Source organism: Zasmidium cellare (genome assembly GCF_010093935.1).
Source record: "Zasmidium cellare ATCC 36951 unplaced genomic scaffold M409scaffold_2, whole genome shotgun sequence".
NCBI classification, from domain to species: domain Eukaryota; kingdom Fungi; phylum Ascomycota; class Dothideomycetes; order Mycosphaerellales; family Mycosphaerellaceae; genus Zasmidium; species Zasmidium cellare.
The window spans coordinates 1,401,807-1,421,483 of NW_022986946.1; the positions used below are offsets into that span (position 1 = coordinate 1,401,807).

At 54.1% G+C, this 19,677-nt stretch overlaps 11 protein-coding genes across 11 annotated transcripts; 5 read left to right on the forward strand and 6 right to left on the reverse strand.

The window, feature by feature from the left end:
• Positions 1-24: 24 nt before the first annotated feature.
• Positions 25-1,384, forward strand: M409DRAFT_49649 (uncharacterized protein; the record flags this gene model as incomplete). The annotated part of the gene is made up of 2 exons (XM_033811297.1): positions 25-100; positions 135-1,384. 2 exons carry the CDS (start codon positions 25-27, stop codon positions 1,382-1,384), a joined length of 1,326 nt encoding a protein of 441 aa, XP_033674056.1.
• Positions 1,385-1,935: 551 nt separating this feature from the next.
• Positions 1,936-4,218, reverse strand: M409DRAFT_62758 (uncharacterized protein; the record flags this gene model as incomplete). The annotated part of the gene is made up of 1 exon (XM_033815305.1): positions 1,936-4,218. One exon carries the CDS (start codon positions 4,216-4,218, stop codon positions 1,936-1,938), a length of 2,283 nt encoding a protein of 760 aa, XP_033674057.1.
• A 638-nt stretch (positions 4,219-4,856) lies between these two features.
• M409DRAFT_17115 (uncharacterized protein) lies at positions 4,857-5,864 on the reverse strand (the record flags this gene model as incomplete). Its single annotated transcript, XM_033803914.1, has 1 exon — positions 4,857-5,864. The coding sequence occupies one exon, from the start codon at positions 5,862-5,864 to the stop codon at positions 4,857-4,859; it is 1,008 nt and encodes a 335-aa protein (XP_033674058.1).
• Positions 5,865-6,386: 522 nt separating this feature from the next.
• Positions 6,387-7,175, reverse strand: M409DRAFT_17116 (uncharacterized protein; the record flags this gene model as incomplete). Its single annotated transcript, XM_033803915.1, has 1 exon — positions 6,387-7,175. The coding sequence occupies one exon, from the start codon at positions 7,173-7,175 to the stop codon at positions 6,387-6,389; it is 789 nt and encodes a 262-aa protein (XP_033674059.1).
• A 1,284-nt stretch (positions 7,176-8,459) lies between these two features.
• M409DRAFT_49653 (uncharacterized protein) lies at positions 8,460-9,569 on the forward strand (the record flags this gene model as incomplete). Its single annotated transcript, XM_033811298.1, has 1 exon — positions 8,460-9,569. One exon carries the CDS (start codon positions 8,460-8,462, stop codon positions 9,567-9,569), a length of 1,110 nt encoding a protein of 369 aa, XP_033674060.1.
• A 444-nt stretch (positions 9,570-10,013) lies between these two features.
• On the forward strand, positions 10,014-11,278 carry M409DRAFT_49654 (uncharacterized protein; the record flags this gene model as incomplete). Its single annotated transcript, XM_033811299.1, has 2 exons — positions 10,014-10,169; positions 10,217-11,278. 2 exons carry the CDS (start codon positions 10,014-10,016, stop codon positions 11,276-11,278), a joined length of 1,218 nt encoding a protein of 405 aa, XP_033674061.1.
• Positions 11,279-11,871: 593 nt separating this feature from the next.
• M409DRAFT_49655 (uncharacterized protein) lies at positions 11,872-13,184 on the forward strand (the record flags this gene model as incomplete). The annotated part of the gene is made up of 2 exons (XM_033811300.1): positions 11,872-11,989; positions 12,391-13,184. 2 exons carry the CDS (start codon positions 11,872-11,874, stop codon positions 13,182-13,184), a joined length of 912 nt encoding a protein of 303 aa, XP_033674062.1.
• A 339-nt stretch (positions 13,185-13,523) lies between these two features.
• Positions 13,524-15,149, reverse strand: M409DRAFT_49656 (uncharacterized protein; the record flags this gene model as incomplete). Its single annotated transcript, XM_033811301.1, has 1 exon — positions 13,524-15,149. The coding sequence occupies one exon, from the start codon at positions 15,147-15,149 to the stop codon at positions 13,524-13,526; it is 1,626 nt and encodes a 541-aa protein (XP_033674063.1).
• A 252-nt stretch (positions 15,150-15,401) lies between these two features.
• Positions 15,402-16,463, reverse strand: M409DRAFT_17121 (uncharacterized protein; the record flags this gene model as incomplete). Its single annotated transcript, XM_033803916.1, has 1 exon — positions 15,402-16,463. One exon carries the CDS (start codon positions 16,461-16,463, stop codon positions 15,402-15,404), a length of 1,062 nt encoding a protein of 353 aa, XP_033674064.1.
• A 371-nt stretch (positions 16,464-16,834) lies between these two features.
• M409DRAFT_17122 (uncharacterized protein) lies at positions 16,835-18,131 on the forward strand (the record flags this gene model as incomplete). Its single annotated transcript, XM_033803917.1, has 2 exons — positions 16,835-17,149; positions 17,205-18,131. The coding sequence occupies 2 exons, from the start codon at positions 16,835-16,837 to the stop codon at positions 18,129-18,131; spliced, it is 1,242 nt and encodes a 413-aa protein (XP_033674065.1).
• A 374-nt stretch (positions 18,132-18,505) lies between these two features.
• Positions 18,506-19,243, reverse strand: M409DRAFT_49659 (uncharacterized protein; the record flags this gene model as incomplete). The annotated part of the gene is made up of 1 exon (XM_033811302.1): positions 18,506-19,243. The coding sequence occupies one exon, from the start codon at positions 19,241-19,243 to the stop codon at positions 18,506-18,508; it is 738 nt and encodes a 245-aa protein (XP_033674066.1).
• Between the last annotated feature and the right edge of the window lie 434 nt (positions 19,244-19,677).

Here is a 19,677-nt window from a genome sequence, read left to right on the forward strand (position 1 = left end):
ATGGTGTAGACCGTGAGCGAAGTGATGAGCCCCGAGACCAGCAATGAAAGACCAATCAACCAATCAGGCATGGCCTGCTCATTTCCCGCATGGGGTCCAGGTGTGTGGAGAGTCTCGCGCGAAATGCGATAGAGCGTTTGCCGGTGTTCGTGGCGCGTTATCCGCTCTTCGGACGCGCTCGGCGGTGGAGGGTCATATTGGTCGATTCCCGCATTCCTCACGCCGAGACGCAGGAGCCGCACGACGATGTCGTCGACGTCGACGTCGTCCTCGTCCTCGTCCTCGGGAGCGCTGTCGTAGATGGCATTGTCTGTTCCCGGCTGGCCCCAACGTGGGCATGGCATCCCGAGATTCCAGTGGCCGCTGTCAGCTCCAGCTTCCAGGCCGCATCTGCGGACGCGTAGCGGGGAATGCAAGTCGGCACTGGGCGGAGGGATCGAAGTGTCCGCGGTACAATCAGCCCGGAGCAAAGAATGCCGTGTATTATTGGATTGAGCCCGACGAGAGAGCAGTAGAGCAGGAGGCTAGGGAGGTGGTGAATGCGATTGCTCTACCAGGCAATATCTCGGCGAGGGGACTTCTTGTGGGGGATGTTTTTGCGGGGAGGTTGGTGGTGGAGGATGCGTATGAACAGAAGTTCTTTGTCGAGCTGAGGCGGTTTCAAGAGGCGGTTCGCGAGCACCTTGAGGGCGAAGGTCGAGTGCCGCAGTGGGTAGAAGACCACTCCCTCATCGACATCGAAGCGGTTTTCGAGCTCAGCCTCCTCAGAAAGGCGCGCTTCTCGAGCCTGAAGCCAACGAGCGCACGAGCCGCGAAGCAGAGCGATCTTCTCGGACGGGTTCAATCGAGAATTTCGAGGTTCTTCGCCACTCGCAACGACCTCCTTCGAGATATCCTGCAGAGCCTCCTTCCGGCGGGATTCTATCGGCTCCCACGCGCTGACGAGGCGATTCTGCAGCACGAGCTCGATGGGCCTCAGGATGTCGAGGAAGAGGGTGAGCTGGAAGAAGAGCGAGACGGGAAAGACGGTGAGGAAGGGGACCTCGTCCCACTTACGTTCCCACCCATCTTCATCTCAGCCGCCACCCCAAACATGCTCTACGACTACACCATCACAATTCCCCTCACGCAACTCTTCCAGACGTACAAAGCCCACTCCGACAAGACCCAAGATCAAGAACTCCTCCTTCCAGGACGCAGAATCGAGGGTACCGTCAAGATTTCCTTCTCGGGGGACGTCGACGAGCCCTGGATTGAGCGAGCGTGTATCGAGGAGATGGAGTCGGCCGTGCAGGAAAACGGAAACCGGACGAGAGAGTTTTGGGAGGGGTTGAATGAGCAGACGGGGCTTTTGGCGGAGTTGGTTCAGGTGATGATTTCTTGATGAAAGTCCCAACCTCGTCATTCAACGCGGACAGTACAGGATTCGTTCTCTCCTGAATTGTGGAATCGACCGGAATGGCGACAATACCGCGAGATCATCGCGTTGTTGCCTGTAAGGTGATTGCGTGTTCCTCTCCGAGCAGAACTGCTTAGTGAGTGTCTGCAGAAGGGAGGCGATCGACCTCGGAAGATGATAGAGGTGGAATTGAAGTAGTCGCTATGCTCCAGCAGGGGCAGATGGCATTCACTGGGACATTAGCAGGTGGCAGACGCGAGAGTTGGAGCTTTGGAGAGATGAAAAGGAGGAGTCAAGATCGTGGTTGTGCTCCAAAGGAGCAAAGCGGCATTGCTGCCCATTCTTTTGATCAGTCAAGGCTCCTCAAAAGAGTGCAGAGAAGCCAGGCCACTGAGGCCTTCTGAAGTAAGGCTTGTTCCAAACATGGTAACCCTTTTCTTTAGGATAGTCCAAGATCGCTTTCCCCTCGTCCCAAACTCCAATGTCATTTCACATCACCTTCCCAAACACCGCCTCATGGATGCACTAATACACGTCTAGAACCTCAGATCCCAACCGATCTTAGGTCCAATAGTCGGCAACTCCTCCGCAACAGACTGAACATCCTTGTCACCTCGTCCAGAGACACAGATGACAATGTTCTGGTCCTGTTTGAGCGTCTTCGCGAGCTCGATGGCACCGAAGACGGCGTGGCTCGTCTCTAGGGCTGGGATGATACCTTCCAGTTCAGAAAGGAGCCGGAAGCCGATGAAAGCTTCTGCGTCGGTGGCAGCGATGAACTTGGCGCGCGAGCTGTCTTTCCAACCAGAAAGCTCAGGTCCTACGCCAGGATAGTCCAGACCTGCTGATACGGAGTGCGTGTCGTTGATTTGGCCTTCTTCGCTTTGGAGGATGTAAGTTCGAACGCCGTGAAGGACGCCTGGCTTGCCTCCCGTGAGTGTTGCACTGTGCTTGTTGGTTTCGACACCGTCTCCTCCGGCCTCGACACCTAGTAGTTGCACGCTTGGGTCCTGCGAGAATGGGTGGAACATGCCCGTCGCATTGCTGCCACCACCAACGCAAGCTACGACAGCGTCAGGCAAGCGACCGGTTAGCTCGTGCATCTGTTGCTTCGTCTCGTTCCCGATCACGCTCTGGAACGTCCGCACCATCGTTGGGAAGGGATGAGGTCCAATGGCAGAGCCGATGATGTAGTGCGTAGTATCCAGCTTCTCAACCCACTTCCTTAATGCCTCGTTGACAGCGTCGCGAAGAGTCTTTGATCCAGATTCGACAGCAACCACTGAAGCGCCCAGCAGCTTCATGCGGAACACGTTCAGAGCTTGTCTCCGTACGTCTTCGGCACCCATGTATACCGTACATTTCATGCCGAATCTTGCGCAGACAGTAGCAGTGGCGACACCGTGTTGTCCAGCGCCTGTTTCAGCAATGATCTCAGTCTTTCCCAGCCGTCTCGCGATCAGTATTTGACCAATGGCATTGTTGATTTTGTGTGAGCCAGTATGGTTGAGATCCTCTCGCTTCAGATACACGTTCGCACCATAGCCGTCTTTCGAATTCTGACGCACATGCTCCGTAACTCGCTCTGCTTTGTGTAGTGATGAAGGCCTGCTCATGTACGGGTAGTATGATCGGTACTCCTTCCAGAACTCTGGGTCGTTGCGCGCGTCGTTGAAGCCCTTCTCGAGTTCCGACAAGCAGTCCATGAGTGATTCTGGCACATATTGACCACCAAACTCTCCGAATCTTGACCGCATCAGCTCTTTGTCAGCGCCATCAGTGTTTAGAGCTTCCATCTGGTCTGCGAGTCCCGGTCCATCCGAGCCTTTCACAATCCCATCGACATGTACAGTGCCATTCGAATGGTCGCTCTCGCTAGCAGGTTGCTTGGTGGCATCTACTGTGGAAATCTTCTTCGCGGACTCGTTGTTCGATTGTGAGATCCAGCCGCTGCCATCGCCATTGGGGTTTGCTGCAGTAGAGATTGAGTGACCGTTGGTTGCTCCATTTGGTACGGTTTGTGGGTTTCGCCGTTGTGTGATGGAATAGCAGTACTCCTCCACAGCCTTTGCGCCTTTGCCCTTGCCTGCATTCTTGATCGTAGTGATGATTTGACTGCCAATCACAACGCCCTCAGAGACCTTGCCTACCTCCACAAAGTGCTCACGAGTGCTCACGCCGAAGCCCACAGCAGCTGGCGCTCCATTCGAGTATTTGTGGACCCTCTCAAGCAATGCTGGCAGACCAGTGCTGAGAGCACCAGTAGCACCAGTGACACCCATTCTCGACACGACGTAAATGAAAGAGTCTGCAATGCTGCAAAGCAACTTCATGCGCTTCTCACTGGTCGCCGGAGCAATCAAAGGCACGTATGAGAGACCATATGTCGTGCAGTGTTGTCTGAATCGCACAGCCTCCTCTGGTGGCAGGTCTACCATAATGAAGCCGTTCACACCAGCAGCCTTTGCATCTTGCAGCATCTTCTCCTCCCCGTATGCCAACAAAGGGTTATAGTATCCCATGAGCAGAACAGGAGCCTTGAGGCCTCTACTCCGCGCATCTCTCACGATTTGAAGGCAGTGCTTCGTTGAAGTGCCGTTCGCCAATGCCTGAGTGTTTGCGGTCTGAATCGTTGGTCCGTCTGCGATTGGGTCTGTGAATGGTGTTCCAAGCTCGATCACATCTGAGCCACCAGCTTCCATTGACAATAGAATGTCGGGCGTCTCAGCGATTGTAGGATACCCGGCGGTGGTGTACGTGACCAGAGCAGGGCGGCCTTCGCTCTTTGCACGAGCGAATGCCTTCTTGATGCCCTCCATGGTTGCTACTCCTCGGCAGAGTAGTGGATAGTGTGATCGAGTATACAAGTATTTGGTGTTGGGCGTTACGTCCAATTTACGTTCGAGGTCGAGAGGATTGGGGAAGAAGGCTGTTATAAGAAGAGTTGGTGAGTCAATGGGATATCACACAAGTCCAATGGCGGGGACAAAAAAGATGACTCTATTGTCGGGCTAGCTTCAGTCACGTGTGGCTTTATCGATAACGGCTCAGGCTTGGCGCAATCTCAACTTCCCTTCCTTCTTTGCAGGTGGATTCTATCAGTCCTTCCACTATTTGGTATTCTTGCCGAGTGGATGACGACTGGCAGTTCGCGTCCAGTCGACTACTGTGTTCACGGGATCTTGTTCCTGGCAGCGAGTCTCGCCGGAAGTCACATCCGTTGCACATTGTTGCCAGCGGGCCCGAATCCATCATACGCAAACCTTAATTCGACCTCCTCCATCACGCCCACTCACTCACCTGGTAGAAAACTGGCAGTTGTGAAGCGTGACATTATTGCGGCGACTCCATCTACGTCTATCCCACATGCGTCCAGATCAAACGAAATTGGCAGGGCTTATGATTGCGTAGCCGCCACAGACCGTGCAGTAGTCGATTCTCATGAGTCTTAGGAAGTTCATGTAGTTTCCTGCGGACGACTGTGTCGATCCGTCAACTTCAACAGTCTCTCCGCATTACGAAACGCAATCTTCTCAAGCTGCTCTCGACTAACCAGCCCAGACTCCTTCAACTCCTCGATAAAATTCCTCGAACTCCGCCCATCATTAAAAGGATAATCAGCACTAACCATAATATGCTCGATCGAAGTATTTCGAAGAATACAATACATCGGATCAAGACTCCAATTACCCGTCGTCGTAATCCAGATATTCTCCTCATAGACGGTCCGAAACGACCGCTCCATCGCCCAAAAGGAACAGTTATTCTCGATCCGGCCCAGCATGAAGGGGATCGTCTCGCCCATGTGGCCCAGAATGATTTTGACGCGCGGGTATTGATCGAAGAGCCCCGACGCAAAGAGCCGGATGACATGCAGCGCGACGTCGGCGTGCCAGCCAAAGGCGCTGGTGCCGATCATGGAGGACTTCAGGTGCTCGTAGTTTCCCTGGAACTGGGAGATGGCCTCGGCGTCGCTGGGGTAGGTTGGGTGGAGGTAGATTGGGACGTCGAGGTCTTGCGCGGTGGCGAACATTGCGTGATATGCTTCGCCGTCGTAGTAGGTGCCCGTGTGGGTGTGAGAATCGATCAGGGCGCCGACGAAGCCGAGCTGTTCGATGCAACGTCTGAGTTCTGTGGCGCATTCCTGTGGTTCGGCAACGAGGAGGACGGCGAAACCTGCGAATCGAGAAGGTCGGGCTCGTACGTGAGCTGCTAGTTTGTCGTTTGCGGCTCGGCATTGCGCTGCGTTGAGATTGTGGTTCAGTGGTGCGTGGGAGATGACTTGGTAGGTACAGTTGATCTTGTTCATGGCTTCAATTCGGATGGGTCCCACGTCCAGTAAGGACTCCTTGATGCCCGGGAGGTAAGTGCTGAGGTCGATATACGGGCTTGCAGGATCTCCCATGCGCATGCATTCTTCTGAGTAGCAGAAGTGTTCTTCCAAGTTGATGATTGGGGGATCCATGTTGCCCATTAGGGAGTAAGCGACGCTCGACGATCGTGGATAAGGCTTCGTTGTACTTGCAGGCGAAGAAGAGGAAGTGTGGTAATGCGCAGTCGTGTTCACTGACGTTCGAACTTCGTAATGTCAGTTTGCAAAGAGCAGGCGGTCGAAGGTTGCGCATCCGTTCCTGGCCACCATCAGTTGTTATATAGTTTCAAGTACCGGCTCAGCGCTCCGAAGCACGCCGCGGAGTCAAGGAACTTCGCTCTCTACAGTGTCAGTGACCTTAGCGGAGACGACACGGTTTTGAAGAGAGTGACCACTTAGTCCAGTTGGAAGCTGAAAGAAATATTGAAGATGTTTTCGAAAAAGTGTCGAATTTTGAAAGACATCTCTACGGAGACTGATAACAATTCAATGGCCAACTCTATGCTCACGGCCCAATATTCCCAATTTGGTGACCTCCCAGTGGATTATGTTAGGGTTTTCCTTCTCCGTAACGCCTCGCTATGCCAAAACATTTTCTTTCCATCCCGATCAAACTCACGACTCCATGAGCTCCACAGGCGGCCGAGCCGTATGCATAAACTTCTTCTCAACACCCTCCATCGGGCTCAAAGGCAGTGGACTCTCCGTAGTATCTTCGACAGCAATAGCGGGAAGATCAGGCGAGTTGCCTTGTTCCTGCGGATCATATACCAGTGTGGAACTGCCCGATCGATGTCTGTTGATCAATGGCTTCCATTCGTGCTGATGTTCGGTCTCCATCCTCTCTTTCAGTGCATCGTCGGCGGCAGGTCGTGCGTGTAGCTTTGCAAGAGCATCCGCGAGATCCTCTGCGTGCACTTCTTTGTTCGGAGGCTCCTCGTTGCGCATCTCCCAGCCGACCGGTGGGCTTGGTGGCGGCGAGATGAAGAAGAGCTTTTGGCTTTGCGGTGCCTGAAGATGTTGATCTTCTTGTTGGATCTTGGTCTCTGTGCCGAAGTATACTCTCACTCTGTCTCCCAGAACTGTCTCGCCATCGAGCACTTGTCTGATCGCGATGGCATCCTCCACGGTGTAGAAGCTAACAATGACTCGTCGGAAGGACTTGAGCGGCGAGAAGGTGTGGATCTGGGCGTGTTGGTTGATGGCTTGTTGGATGCTTTCCAAGTTGGCGGCAGTGAAGATCTCGAGCGCCTGTAGGTTGGTGATGATGAGGGTGTTGCTTGGTGGCGTGGGTTGCGAGAGGGCTGGGAGATCGCTGAGGTCGATGGAGAGGTTTGGCGATCGGCGCCTCTTAGGCGATGTGGGTGAAGCTGGCGGCGACATTTGCATAGTCATAGCTGCCATGGAGTGTTTGAGGCGATGGTGGAGAGGTGGTGGTGGTCGTAGGTCCTCGGTTTCGGAAGTGCGGTTGTTGCTGCTTTGGGATGATTGTTTGCTTGGTTGCGGTGAGTGCGATGTTTGATGGAGAACAGTGAGGAGGAAAGGGAAGGCTTTTGTCTTGCGCACCGCAAGGTCCAGCAGCTTACGCTTCTGCTCCGCCCCTCTATCACGGTGGACGGCAAACGGCGGTTCCCTGGCCTTGGGGAGTGTCTCGACGAGCTTCCATCGACGCCGAGACTGGCACAGCCTCTAAGAAGGCCACAAGACCACTCAAAGCCACGTTTTATTGAGCAAACCCACAGGCGCCAAGGGCTCGTAACCACGCCGGCCGGTGGACTGTCCGGTGGGTTTCAATGTGGACCACACACCCAAGACTCGTCATGTGCAAACGCTTGGGACTCTCTGCTGCAGGAGCGCAGCAGCGGACCGTCCTTGCAGCGCGTCCCCAACCCGGAGCCTCCTCGACGCGGCATCGTCAACGGCGCTGTTGCAACTGAGCCACCTGCGAGTGACCGACTGGCCCGCAAAGCCTCGACACACGCCGACGGAATCGCGTTTACCCTTCTCCTTTGCGACACCAAAGCGCTCAACGTGGTGGCGAAGAGGGTGACATTCGTCTGAGACAGCACAGCACGCTTGCCACCGAGGCTCGCGCGAGGTGTGATGTCCTGTACATGAGCGCGCTTGGGCGACACTGCTCACTACCGCCATCTGCTCCGCCTTGCACCTCGACCGCCAAGCATCGTGATGGCTCTCTCAACACGGCAGCTCCATCCACTCTTCCTTCTTGGCATCCCTAAGTCCAGAAGTCTCTGTTGCATACCACTGTCACGACGGCTCGCCTTGGAATTTCTGAATTCTCCAAGTCTTGTCACGACAAGTTGCTGCGGCCGATTGCTAGTCGAACAACCAGAGCCACAATATGTCAGACTGCAGCTTGCGTGAGAAAAGTGGACGGTCTGGCAAAGGCAGATATTGTCGCAGCGCTGATGAACTGTGATCAAAAGTACAGGCAGTTCTTTATTGACCTCTAATAAACTAGGCATGTGAGGACGACATTTATTCATCATCCCGAGATGCGTGTAGAACACGAACATCGAGCGAAGGATCATCATCCGCGGAGCTGAACCGAATGTCCAGTCCAAATACTACTTATATTAGGCAGCACTGAACGATCTTCCAAAGGCATATTAGAAAGTGGTTTCATCCCGGCCACTGTCTCGTGCGCATCGTCAATTTGTCTCCCAGATGGGACACATCAACACGACTGAGCCTACGCAATGGTCCGACGAACGACGCAATCCAGCAATTGACTTTGGCCTCTTCGCATTTCCAGCCTACGTGTTGCCTGTGCTGGTGGCCTCAATATTCGTATGGATTAAGCCTCATTGTCGCTTCCTCCAACGTCTGAACAGGAATCCTGCCCAGTTAGGACCAGGAGTACTGAATGGGGTTCGAAATGACCGGGCTGGAGACTTCCCACGACAAATCCAAGGTCTTCTGGCACTCTTCCATGTCTTTTGTACTGGCCCAGCGCTTACTCAGGATAACAAGTCCTACAAGGATGACTTATTCGGATATGGCTCTGCTGAGGCGCTGTCACTGCTTATTGGGGCATTCTACCTGGATCCTGCAATGCTGACATCCTACTTGGCGACATCGACTGGATGGATCCTCCTCGCGATCAACAAGAGATTCTCCAGCGCGGCTATGTTGCTGTCTCTGCCATGTGCTTGGCAGATCACTGGATATACGGGCATCTATCATTGGCACTCTGGGATCTTGCTGTTTCGTCTGGCGTCGGATTACATTGAGCTTGACCTAGTTGATCATGTCCGCGAGAATGTCACCTACTACCTCAAATCCTGGAATCAAGCTTTCTACATAACCTGTATCATCATTGGCGCCACCATCAACCTCGTCCGCAGTGCCGCGCGTCGCGAGAGTCTCCAAGAAGCCGTAGATACCATCCTAGCGGGTTTATACGACGCCTGTCTTCAGGTCGTGCGAGCGATCGTACACTTGGCTGCATTTTTGGGACCTGTGGCTCTCAATGCTGCAATCACTGGCTTCTTGGCGACTTGTATCGGATGGCGCTGGATAGTGGTGGGAAAGCCAGCGAACTCACCCTTCTCATCACCACTGGCCATGTGTTTGTGGGCTCTCTTCTACCTCGTGCTTTGGTGCCTCGTCCAATTCTTGACAGAAAAGCGAGACCGGCAAAGGCGACAAGATGTCGTGGACACGTTCCTGTATGAGATGGTCATATGCGCCGACGTTACGGGTTTGGCGGCTGCCTTGATGGTCCTGTTGTGGTGGACAATAGTTGTGCTTCTTCACACGAAAATCCTCGTCTGAAGGTAGTCTCCACCTCGCAAATGGACGTCTGGCTTCGTGGTTCTGCTCCAAGTTGGCTATCCCCACCATTCGCATGCTGTCCGAGCTCTGCAGGAGAACGCCTAGTCGCTTCCAGGCGCAGCGACAGAATGGCTCAATACGTTTCACATCGAGCCAAACGCGAGGGTACAATCTTTGGGGAGAAGCGACTCCTTCTGAAGCTCAAAACAAAGGACTTCGAGTCGCAGGCCGAATCTAGCGCAAAAAGTTAGAGACCGGACTGAAACCCACAATGGGATTGTTTTCAAGAATGGCATTGGTTTCACTGCACAACGTATATAAGTGCGAGAAAGACGGCATCAGACACTGTTCAGATCTTTTCGGCATTTTCAACACCCAACCACACTTCACCCACTCGTTACGACAGACACCTGCCAAGCAGCCTTCAAGCCACAGTTGCCCATCATGCGCCTCCCTTTCAGCATGCGCTCTGACTACCTCGTTTGGGACCCTCCTCGTTACCAGGACGAGAACGACCGTCCAGAGAAGCCATACATCGCACCAGCACCAACTCCACCAGAGCCCGCCGCGTTGTTTTTCAACGGGGTGCGAAACTGCAGGGTAGGTAAGAGGCCCTTCAAACTCCAGCATACTCCCAACTATCGCAGACCACATTCTCGCAATCGAAAGCTCAGTCGTCGGCAGCAGACCAGAAGGTACAAGACGATCCTGAAGGACCTGACATGGCAGTACCAGAACTTCGTCGATGCTGCATGCAGTGCGGTGGGCTGTACCTTGAGATCGACACCATGTTCGCATCTCACACCTCGCCATGGGATCGGTTCAGTCCGTACTTCGATCTGTTGGCTGAGTACTTCGCTGACGCGTTCAAGCAAGACAACGGCGCAGACAAGCTAACTGCAGATACCAGCCTTCTCTTGGCTATGGGACAGCCAGTGAACACAATGAAGGCAGTAACTTTCCAGCCGACGAAGACTGTACCCAAAATCGCGAATCTGTCCGGGAAGATGGATGTCGAGACTGATCCTGTGGCGATCCAAGCTGCTCTCCAGCGATGGTCTGACTCCCTTGCTAGCGAGTCGAAGAAGATGCAGCACTTGCTGGAGGACTTGCGTGCTCGCGATGCCTCGGTCAAAGAGTGGGAGGCTGAGGTTGCTAGTCTCAAGAAGACGTGGCAAGATCGTCTCAAGTCATTGGAAGAGCAGGATGTCTCCGTTCAGGTGCCAGTCCAGACGGTGAAGGTAGTGAAGGTATCTCCCAGCTTGTTGGATGATGTTGGCGAGGCTGGATCCTCAACTTTCAAAGTCGAGGTTCCTGTGGGACATTCTGCTACTCCTCACCGGTCTGCAAATGATTCTCAACAGATTAAGACCGAAGTGAAGACTCCGAAGCCAACAAAGCCTCAAGTGAAGACACCGTGTGATGCCAACAACAAGAGCAGCACCCACCGCCAACCGACTGTCGAGGACGGTCCTGCCGTAGATTGCGATGCTCCTGACGAGTGCTCGAGCGAGACGGATACCTCTAGCCAGAAGACGACAACACCGAAGACAACGACGCCGAAGACTTCGAAGACCTCGAAGACCAGTACCTTGCATCCCTGTCTCAGACCTTCGGCACAGAGTTCGCGAATGCTGTACGGTACAAGGCAGTCAAAGCAGGGTCACGGTCAAAACCCTAGGGGTCCAGGATGGACAATGTATCAGTAGCTCTGGTGGAAAGTAGGAAGGTAAGTGTTTCACGATTGTCCTCAATTTATTCTCTCCTCATTTCTTAGACTTTCGCACACACTATTTTTTGCCACTATAGTCATATTCTGCCTTGTTCTCAGTGCAGAGCAACACGAACGCCTGAAATACGTTCGAAGTCCCCCACATGCCAAGAAGCATGTGATCACATCACGTGTCTCAATGCGCTATATTCTTCCATCCTTTCGTACCCGTATCCGCATCAATCTGACCACGCAGTACAAAATCATCAAAACATCCATCCTCAACCCAAGTACAACATAAACCAGCAATCCCACTACCCACACCTTATTATACCACCCTCCAAACTTCCACCCTCAAAATCCTAAACGCACCTTCAACCCATCAAGCGCAAACCCCCTCCTAACAACCTTTCGACCAATCCCAAACAACAACAATGAACTCCAAAAGCCCCAAAGGAATCACTCCCGCAACGATAACAATCTTCGCCATGGCTTTCCTGGCGACGGATTATTTTTTCTATCGGCAGGAATTCAGATACGTCAATTCTTTGGTTTGGAGGCGGGTGTTGGGCGGGGCGGGGAGAGAGGATTATGGGGGCGGTGGTGGTAAGGGCGAGTGATGAATATTCCATCAACGAGAGCGTTAAGGAAGGCAAGGCTTGCTATGGGGAGGACGGGGAGGGGTTGGTGTTGGGAGAGAGAGAATTAGGTAAGTCGGACTCCTCATTGAAGTTCCGGAATCATTTTCGTTTTGGCTTTTGGGTTTCGTAGCATTCACTCACCTAAGTCTTGTTCTCTGTGTAGATGGACACAATGGCCACGTTGCGAGTGGTACTTCTCGGGTGGTGGCTACACGCACTTTCGAGAAAGGAGGAGCCTTGTTACGCGGGCTCGCTCTTTCACTCCCTTCGACAGGATTTTGGGTCTTCTAATGTTGAGCCTGGATGTCGACTCGAGGGTGCGACTTCAGCACTGCCGTTTGATTCAATTGAACTGAGTTGCTCTCTACCTCTCCGTTCAGCCCACTCTCCTTTGGATGAATGCACTTCTGTCAGTAGTCCTTTATTCCCCATTCCCATTCACCTAAATACAACGTCTTTGTCTCTTTAGTCTCAAGTCACACTCCCGTGGGCAAGTCACATACGACCCTCCTTTCAACTCTCCTTCATCCTCTCTCTCTCCACAACCCCATCCAACCCCCCCCCCCCCCAACAAAACCACCTCACAATCACAACTCCCTCGCCCACAAACCCTCCTCCGGTCGAATCTACAAACCCTCTCGACCTCCCCATCTCCATCCTCACAAACCAACGCCCTCGTTCCCCCCTTCAAACTTCGTCCGCCTAGCGACGAAACACATCCTCCACCACCTCGCCACGCTCAAAACTCCCCTGTCCACTCTTAGCTCCTCTTCCCTCCAGCGTATCGTCGACACGCAGATGGATGAGCTGCTCGAGTTGAAAGAAGATTTTGAGGTCGAGGAGTTGATGAGGGGGATGCGGGAGTTGGATGTTAGGGTGGGGCTGGGGAGGGAGATTGAAGAAGGGATGGCGGGTTTGGTGTTGGGGGATGGGGAGAGGGAGGGTTTGGCAGATGGTATTGATGGGGAGGGGAGTGATGAAGAGGAGGAGGAGGAGGAAGAGGGAGTGTTTGATCCTTATGAAGATACTTTGGTGGCGGCGGTGGAGACGGAGTGGAGTTCTGAGGTAGACGAGGAGATGGATGCTGCGTTGTTTCCTTTGCCTGATGACGATGAGGAGGATGAGGATGAGGAGGAGGAGGAGGACGAGAGTGAAGAGGAAGAGTGGGAAGAGGAGGAAGAGGAAGGAGACGAAGAAGACGATCGCCAATCTCCATCCTCACCAACCAGCGAGGCTGATGACAGCGTCACAAAGACCAAGTAAGACCTCCCAGAGATCTGACAGATAGTATGCCCACTCTTCTCAGAATGAAATTCATCTGAACATTCCAAAATGAAGGTCTCCCCATTCCCCTTTTCTTTTATCCAATAATACATCCAAAAAGACACTATACACTTTTCTCTTCCCTTCCCAGATTGCCAATTAACACAGAAAGCAGAAACAGAAAAATGAAAAAAATCATTGGGTATCGTCCCTTCTAATGCCCCCCCCCTTCCAAGATCCTAAAACGCCTTCATCAATCAAAGAAAAAACCCACCAACCTGGTCCCCACCTATTCCGATCGTCGGAAAACCGCACCGCCTTTTGTTTTCTTCCTCTCCTTCAAGGTGCCTTGGGCCCTTCAAACTCATACACGCCTCCGCTTTTGCTGAGCGTCATCCCCAGTCCAGACATCACCTCGACCTGAAAAGGCTCAAAAGGCACCTTCTCGCCATCGATAGCGATCAACCCTTCCTTCTGACCGCCCGCACCGCCCAACCACTGTCCGATCTTCGCCCGAAGTCGCCGGCTCTTGGGCGTCGGGTTTGATCGTGGCGTGATTCTGTAAGCCAGGACTTTGCGGTACGAGACGACGTCGAAGTTCATGATGCCGCCTTGCTCGACGGTGCCGATCATGCGTAATGCCGTGGTTCTCGAACAGTCTCCGGGGACTGTGATCATGTCGAGTTGGCCGTCGGAAGGGAGGGCGGCTACGAAGAAGGGTGTGTCGGGGGACATGTAGCACATGTTGCCGACGTAGAAGTTGCCTAGGGTGGGCATGTCCTGGGTGATGAAGTCGGGACCTAGAGGTTCTCCAACTGTGCCGTATTTCAGGGTTGGAAGCTGCGAGTCTTGACCTTCCGGTAGGTTGTAATCTGCGTCTTCTCGATCTAGCTGCTTGGACTTTCGCGCGTCGTGCTCTTCTCGAGCATGTCTGTATGACTCCCTAATCGCCCGCTTGTCCTCGGTCTCTACCACCATCGAAACCTCAGCAGGATAGATGGTCTTCCCCAGCATCCTGACCAAAATTCCCCAAGTGAATCGTAGAGGTCCCATCCATCGTAGCGATTCCGTACCCAGATCCGTCTCGGCGATGATACCGACTGCCTGCGAAAGAAAGCTGTAATACTGCTTGTCGCCTTGGGTAATAGCCGCCAGATCCAAAGGTGTCCTCAATCCCTTCACCATCTCCACAGCTGCCAACGAAGGCGAATCGGTCCCGTGCATATTCAAGCTCATAGCATTCCCACTCCCGCAAGGAATCTGACAAACCGCAATCTTCCTCAGCGTACGTCTAGCATCCTGCCGTTTCGCCAGCCCGTTGAACACCTCATGAGGCAGTCCATCCCCCGAAGCGCACGCCACCATATCGAAAGCCTCAATATCCAGCTTCTCAGCAATCTCAATAGCGTGCCCGCGATACGTCGTCCTCTCCACCTCAATCTCACAATGTGCCGCGGCAAAAATAGGCTCCACCTCCCTCGTCCACAACTTCTGCGCATTCCCCTGCCCACCGAAAGGATTGATCAACACTTTTATCCTTCTCTTCCTCTTGATGCTCGGCGGGTACGCGCGCTCCATCAGCTTGTCCACCCACTGCTTCGCGTGCGTGTGCATGCTCTTGTCCGTCACATTATAGTTGATATACCCCACGCGACAGCCCTTGCCTTTCCGGCCCACGGGCTGCGCGTAATGCACCGTGACATCGAAGCTGCTGAGCTCGGCCCAGAGGACGTTGTGGAACGGGATCGCTCGGGTGGTTTTGGAGAGTTGTGGTAGTAGGCCGCAGCAGTTCGAGGCCGCTCGGCGATGTCGTAGGCCTTCGTCCAGGACGATGAGCGAGTCGGTGCCTAGGGTGAGAGTTGCGTTGCGGTCGACGTTCAGCACGGCTGAGATGTCGAGCGAGGCCTCGGATCCAGCCGGGTCCTCGAAGGGGTTGGTGGTGTCGTTGTGGGTGGTGGAGTCCATGGTGCTGGTGGAGGGAAAGGTGCGCCCGAGCGAGTGAAAGGCGCAGACCTTGGTTTACGCAAAGGGATGTCAAACGTGTGCGGAAGAGGTGGGAAGGAAGGGAGGGCGGTCACGCTCGGCATCATGTGGCTTAGCTGCTTTCGGTAGACAAAAGCCGAGAGCACTTATTTTGAGACATTCACTGACAAAGTTGACGGGCGAGTTGTGCTATGTAGGTTTGTACAATATCTATACAGGATATGATGGAGCTATTCAAGAGCCCTCGGTCTTCGTTTCTGACTCTCCCTTCTCCTCTGGAATTCCCTTCTCCTCATCCTCCAGCATCGTTCGCCTCCCCTCCACCGTCAAGTACAGACTCTTCGAGGCAGCCTCCAGCGTGTTGGTAATGCCAGCTCCCACACTCTGGAGCATGGCCACCATCTGCCCGCGTAGACCGTCCAAGCCGCCTTCAATACTTCCGACCCATTTGGCTCCCTCCATATCGAAAGCCTTGCCCTCAACCCTAGCACCAAGCAACATCAACTTCTGAATTCCGTTCTGGACCGCAGGCTCGTGATAGCCAGGGTTCGTTTTCCGCTTCGGTGCTGGGAAGTCTTTTGATGGAGAAAGAATGGACAAGGCTGCCTTGAGGTGCTGCGGTGATACGGTGGGTAGTGTCAAAAGTGCAAGGGGTCCTGAAAGGAGAGGCTCCAAGCCATGCCTCATGTATTTGGCCCTGTGCACAGCTATCGCGTGTGCCTTCTTCGACAGCCCATGCTGAATCATCTTATCGTGTTTGCTGGGCTTCGTGTTTGGGATGACCGCCGAGCTGGCAGTCTTGGGGTCGGTTGGGTCCTGCTCAGGTATTTTCGGCTCGAACTTGGGATCCCAAAACTCCACGACCTTCAAGGCCGATACAAATATGCCCGTCTGTACCACTTGTAGCTTCACATCACTGCTCAAAGAGTCCTGATCGCCATTCTTCGCGAGCTCTTCATCAACCTTCCTCAGCGCCGTAGCCAATTCTCTCCTGATGCCCATCCACTCTGTAGACTTCAAGTTGTTGTGTTGGAAGACGAGCATTAGTTGCGTTGACCGCAGCAATGACTGGTACTGTCGGTGAAGTTGTGTTTTGCGGAACTCAGGAGATTTGTACGATGGCGGCTGGGTTGGAGGATATCTCGCGATTGGTGCAGCGGCATGGATTGTCTGCTCGATGGGAGGTGCTGGTGTGGTCGCCGATGCTACTGATGCATTTCTGCATTGTCGGCAGACGTATTGTGTTGATGAAGATGGCCGTAGCTGCTGGGGTTGGAGGTGTATCCGTGGAGGCATTGTGTCCGATTTCGTGTCGCGTGAGTCGAGGATTGCACCAGACTGCTACCAGCAGAAAGAGCGCAGCTTCTTTCTCGAATCAATGCGCGTCTTTCTCTTCAATGGATGGTCCTGATGTCGATGCGAGGTGTTGCGATGGTGGTTGAAGGTGAAGTGCAGGGCTGGGCGTTGCCGTTTGCCTTTCCGCACCCAAATCTCGCCCATGTTTTCTGGAACCATCCCGACTAGGGTCAGCCCAGTCATTCACTGCCCGCACATGTTTGCTCCTACAAACCCACAATCTCACTCCCCTCCGCAACTATCAAACAAATCCAGCCTTGCACAACACTCTCTGTCATTTTCTGCTCCATTCGCGATCAATTGCCGCAACAATGACGGACAGCAAAGTGGGCTACGTTTCAATATCAAATCTCCTCAAAAGACTTTCAACATTGGAGGCGGCGAGGAAAGTCAGTGCGAATGAGATTGCTGCAGCAGTCGCTCTCATATTCACCAACAGTCTCTCGCCAGTCCAATTCGGAGTCTTACTGTGGGCACTTCACACGACGAATTTGGATCATCAAGCGGAGGTTCTGGCTGCTTGTGCCTTGTCGATGAGAGATGCTGCTGCGCAGATTGACGAGACGGCTTTGGAGAATGTGTTGAAGCAGAGGCGGAAGCCTGAGGGGCGATATGCTGGCAATTTGGTACTCTGCTTCCAAGTCAATGGCTCGCTAGATTCTGTTGCTAACGAGGATGCAGTGCGATATTGTAGGAACTGGCGGTGACGGACATAACACATTCAACGTTTCTACAACCTCATCAATCATTGCATCGGCTCTGCTCATGATGGCCAAACACGGCAACAACTCTTCGACTTCCCTCTCAGGATCCGCGGATTTGTTACAGCACGCTCCAAAGCCACCCATCATAGCTGCTACTACCGCTGCGAATTTGCCTCAGATCTACGAGAAGTCGAACTACGCCTTCTTATATGCACGGGAATGGCATCCAGGAATGAAACACAGCGCCAGCGTCCGACGAGAGGTCCCCGTCCGAACGATCTTTAACTTGCTAGGACCGCTGGCAAACCCTGTGCATGACTCTGGTCTTGTGGAATGCCGCATCCTTGGTGTTGCGAGGAAAGACATTGGGCAGAACTTTGCCGATGCGCTTCGTCTCAGCGGGTCCAAAAAGGCACTGATTGTATGCGGAGACGAGAACCTGGACGAGATCTCTTGCGCGGGAATGACCCACTGCTGGTACATTCACGAAACGCATGCAACTCACGGAGAAGGATCGAAGCCAGTCGAGATCACGAAGTTCACCCTCTCTCCCGAGGACTTTGGCCTGCCGCGGCACACACTGGATGAAGTGCACGGCGGCAAAGGCCCAGCCGAGAACGCAGAGATCCTCATGCAGATTCTTCGAAATGAGAGACCGGATGACGATCCAGTCCTTCATTTCGTACTGCTGAACACGGCGGCTTTAATCACAGTCAGCGGCATCTGCGAAGTTGACGAGAGCAGTATGGGCCACGGCGACGATGGCAAGGTTGTTCAAGAGAGAGGTCCAGGCGGTCTGCGCTGGAAGGAAGGCCTTCGCAGAGCCATTTGGTGCGTGAAGAGCGGCGAGGCGCTCCGACAATGGGAGGCATTCGTCGAGGTCACAAACTCGGTGCCAACGTAGCGCCTGGGTCGAAGCGTCAACGAGACGGTCAATACTCATATGACGGCCTGCGATGCCTTGTACTTCTGATGCTTGGGGTCAAACAGTAAGACTTGCCAGTCGGAGCAATCTTTGGTGGGCGCCAAGTCGCACGAAGCCACTGGTCGGACTGGAGTATCAGTTGCAAGATAGATGAGCCACAGAGGACTTTTATGTATATGAACAGTGGAGGCTCACAGCAGCACGCGGCGTTGTGTGATAGAGAAAAGGTAGATGCTACGCGCTGGTTGGCCAGCGCGAGGAAAAGTCAAAATTCAAAGGCGACCTCTTCGGCGGCCGCGGTTGGAGAAGAGCGTGTATTTTCGCGACGACGGACGGTTTTGACGTAGCTGTCATCATGTTGCAGTGCGATTCATGTGTGAAATCTGAATCGTCGACTGCATCCGATGGTGAAGGACAGATGCCCAACCACGCAGCCAGGCAGGTGAGCGACCCATCAAAATGCGATTAATTTCGACGTGAATGGCTCGAGTCAAGCGTCCGTGTTCGGTACCTGACTTTGGGGCAGAGCCGGCGGAGGCACTAGTTCGTTTCATCACGACCGCTAGCCCAGGATGATCGGAGAAATGGGGCTGCAGGTGTTCGCGTAGCTCCCGCGCTGCAGGACGCATTTCGACCTCACAGCTCCTGGGGATGCGCGTCGGCGCTGTGCTCGCGGTGAGGATACGGGCGGTGGCACCGGACAAGGTCGTATTGGAGAGGTCGTTGAGGGAGGACTCGTTCCGGGTCGTGTAGATACAACAGCCTTGGCCAACACGCGGATGCTGGGATGGGCAGCCACGCGGAGGAGGAAGCAACAGCAGCGTTGTTCGCGGTGCTAATAATAAGACGCAGAATGGCATAATTTGGCAGAGGAGGATTGACGACAGACGGCAACGGCCAGCAACGGGAGCGAGCACAGCGTCGTGAGGCTCGCTAGAAGGCGCGGGAGAAGCGTCGGGCGGCCGACGAGTAGTCTGGTGTAGTGCCTTGCCCCTTTCTCTGGTGCACTGCTGCTGTCTGGCACTGCGAGACGTTGTCCGCCGCGGCGCAGCCTCACAGCAGGGGCCCAACTCCTCGTCCGTAGCCTGCATTGCTTGCGTGCTGCCGTGCTCGATTTGGCTTCCTCTCCTCGTCCATCCACCTTGCTGCGCGTGCTGCAGAGCCGCAGTGCAGTCGGCCGTGTTCCTCCTCTCTCCCCATTGCTGGCCCGGAGTCGCTCGCTCACCACCTCACCACCCACCCCACGTCGCTCGTTTCTTCCACACTCTGGAGTGCTGTTTCTCGTCGATCCTGGCTGTCGACTCAACGCGCGTTTCATCCCCCGGCGACGCACCCTCTGGCCGCCTGTCTATCACGCCCGAGACCCTTTCGCTGCAGTCCCAGGACGCCTTCCGCTCGCTCTGACAACCACCCACCCACGACCTTCGTTTCTGCCTTCCCCGTCTGTTTTCGACCGACCCTGCATTCGACGACCGATTCCCGTGCGGACCTTTTCTGGAATATACAACCACCCCGGTACCGCTAC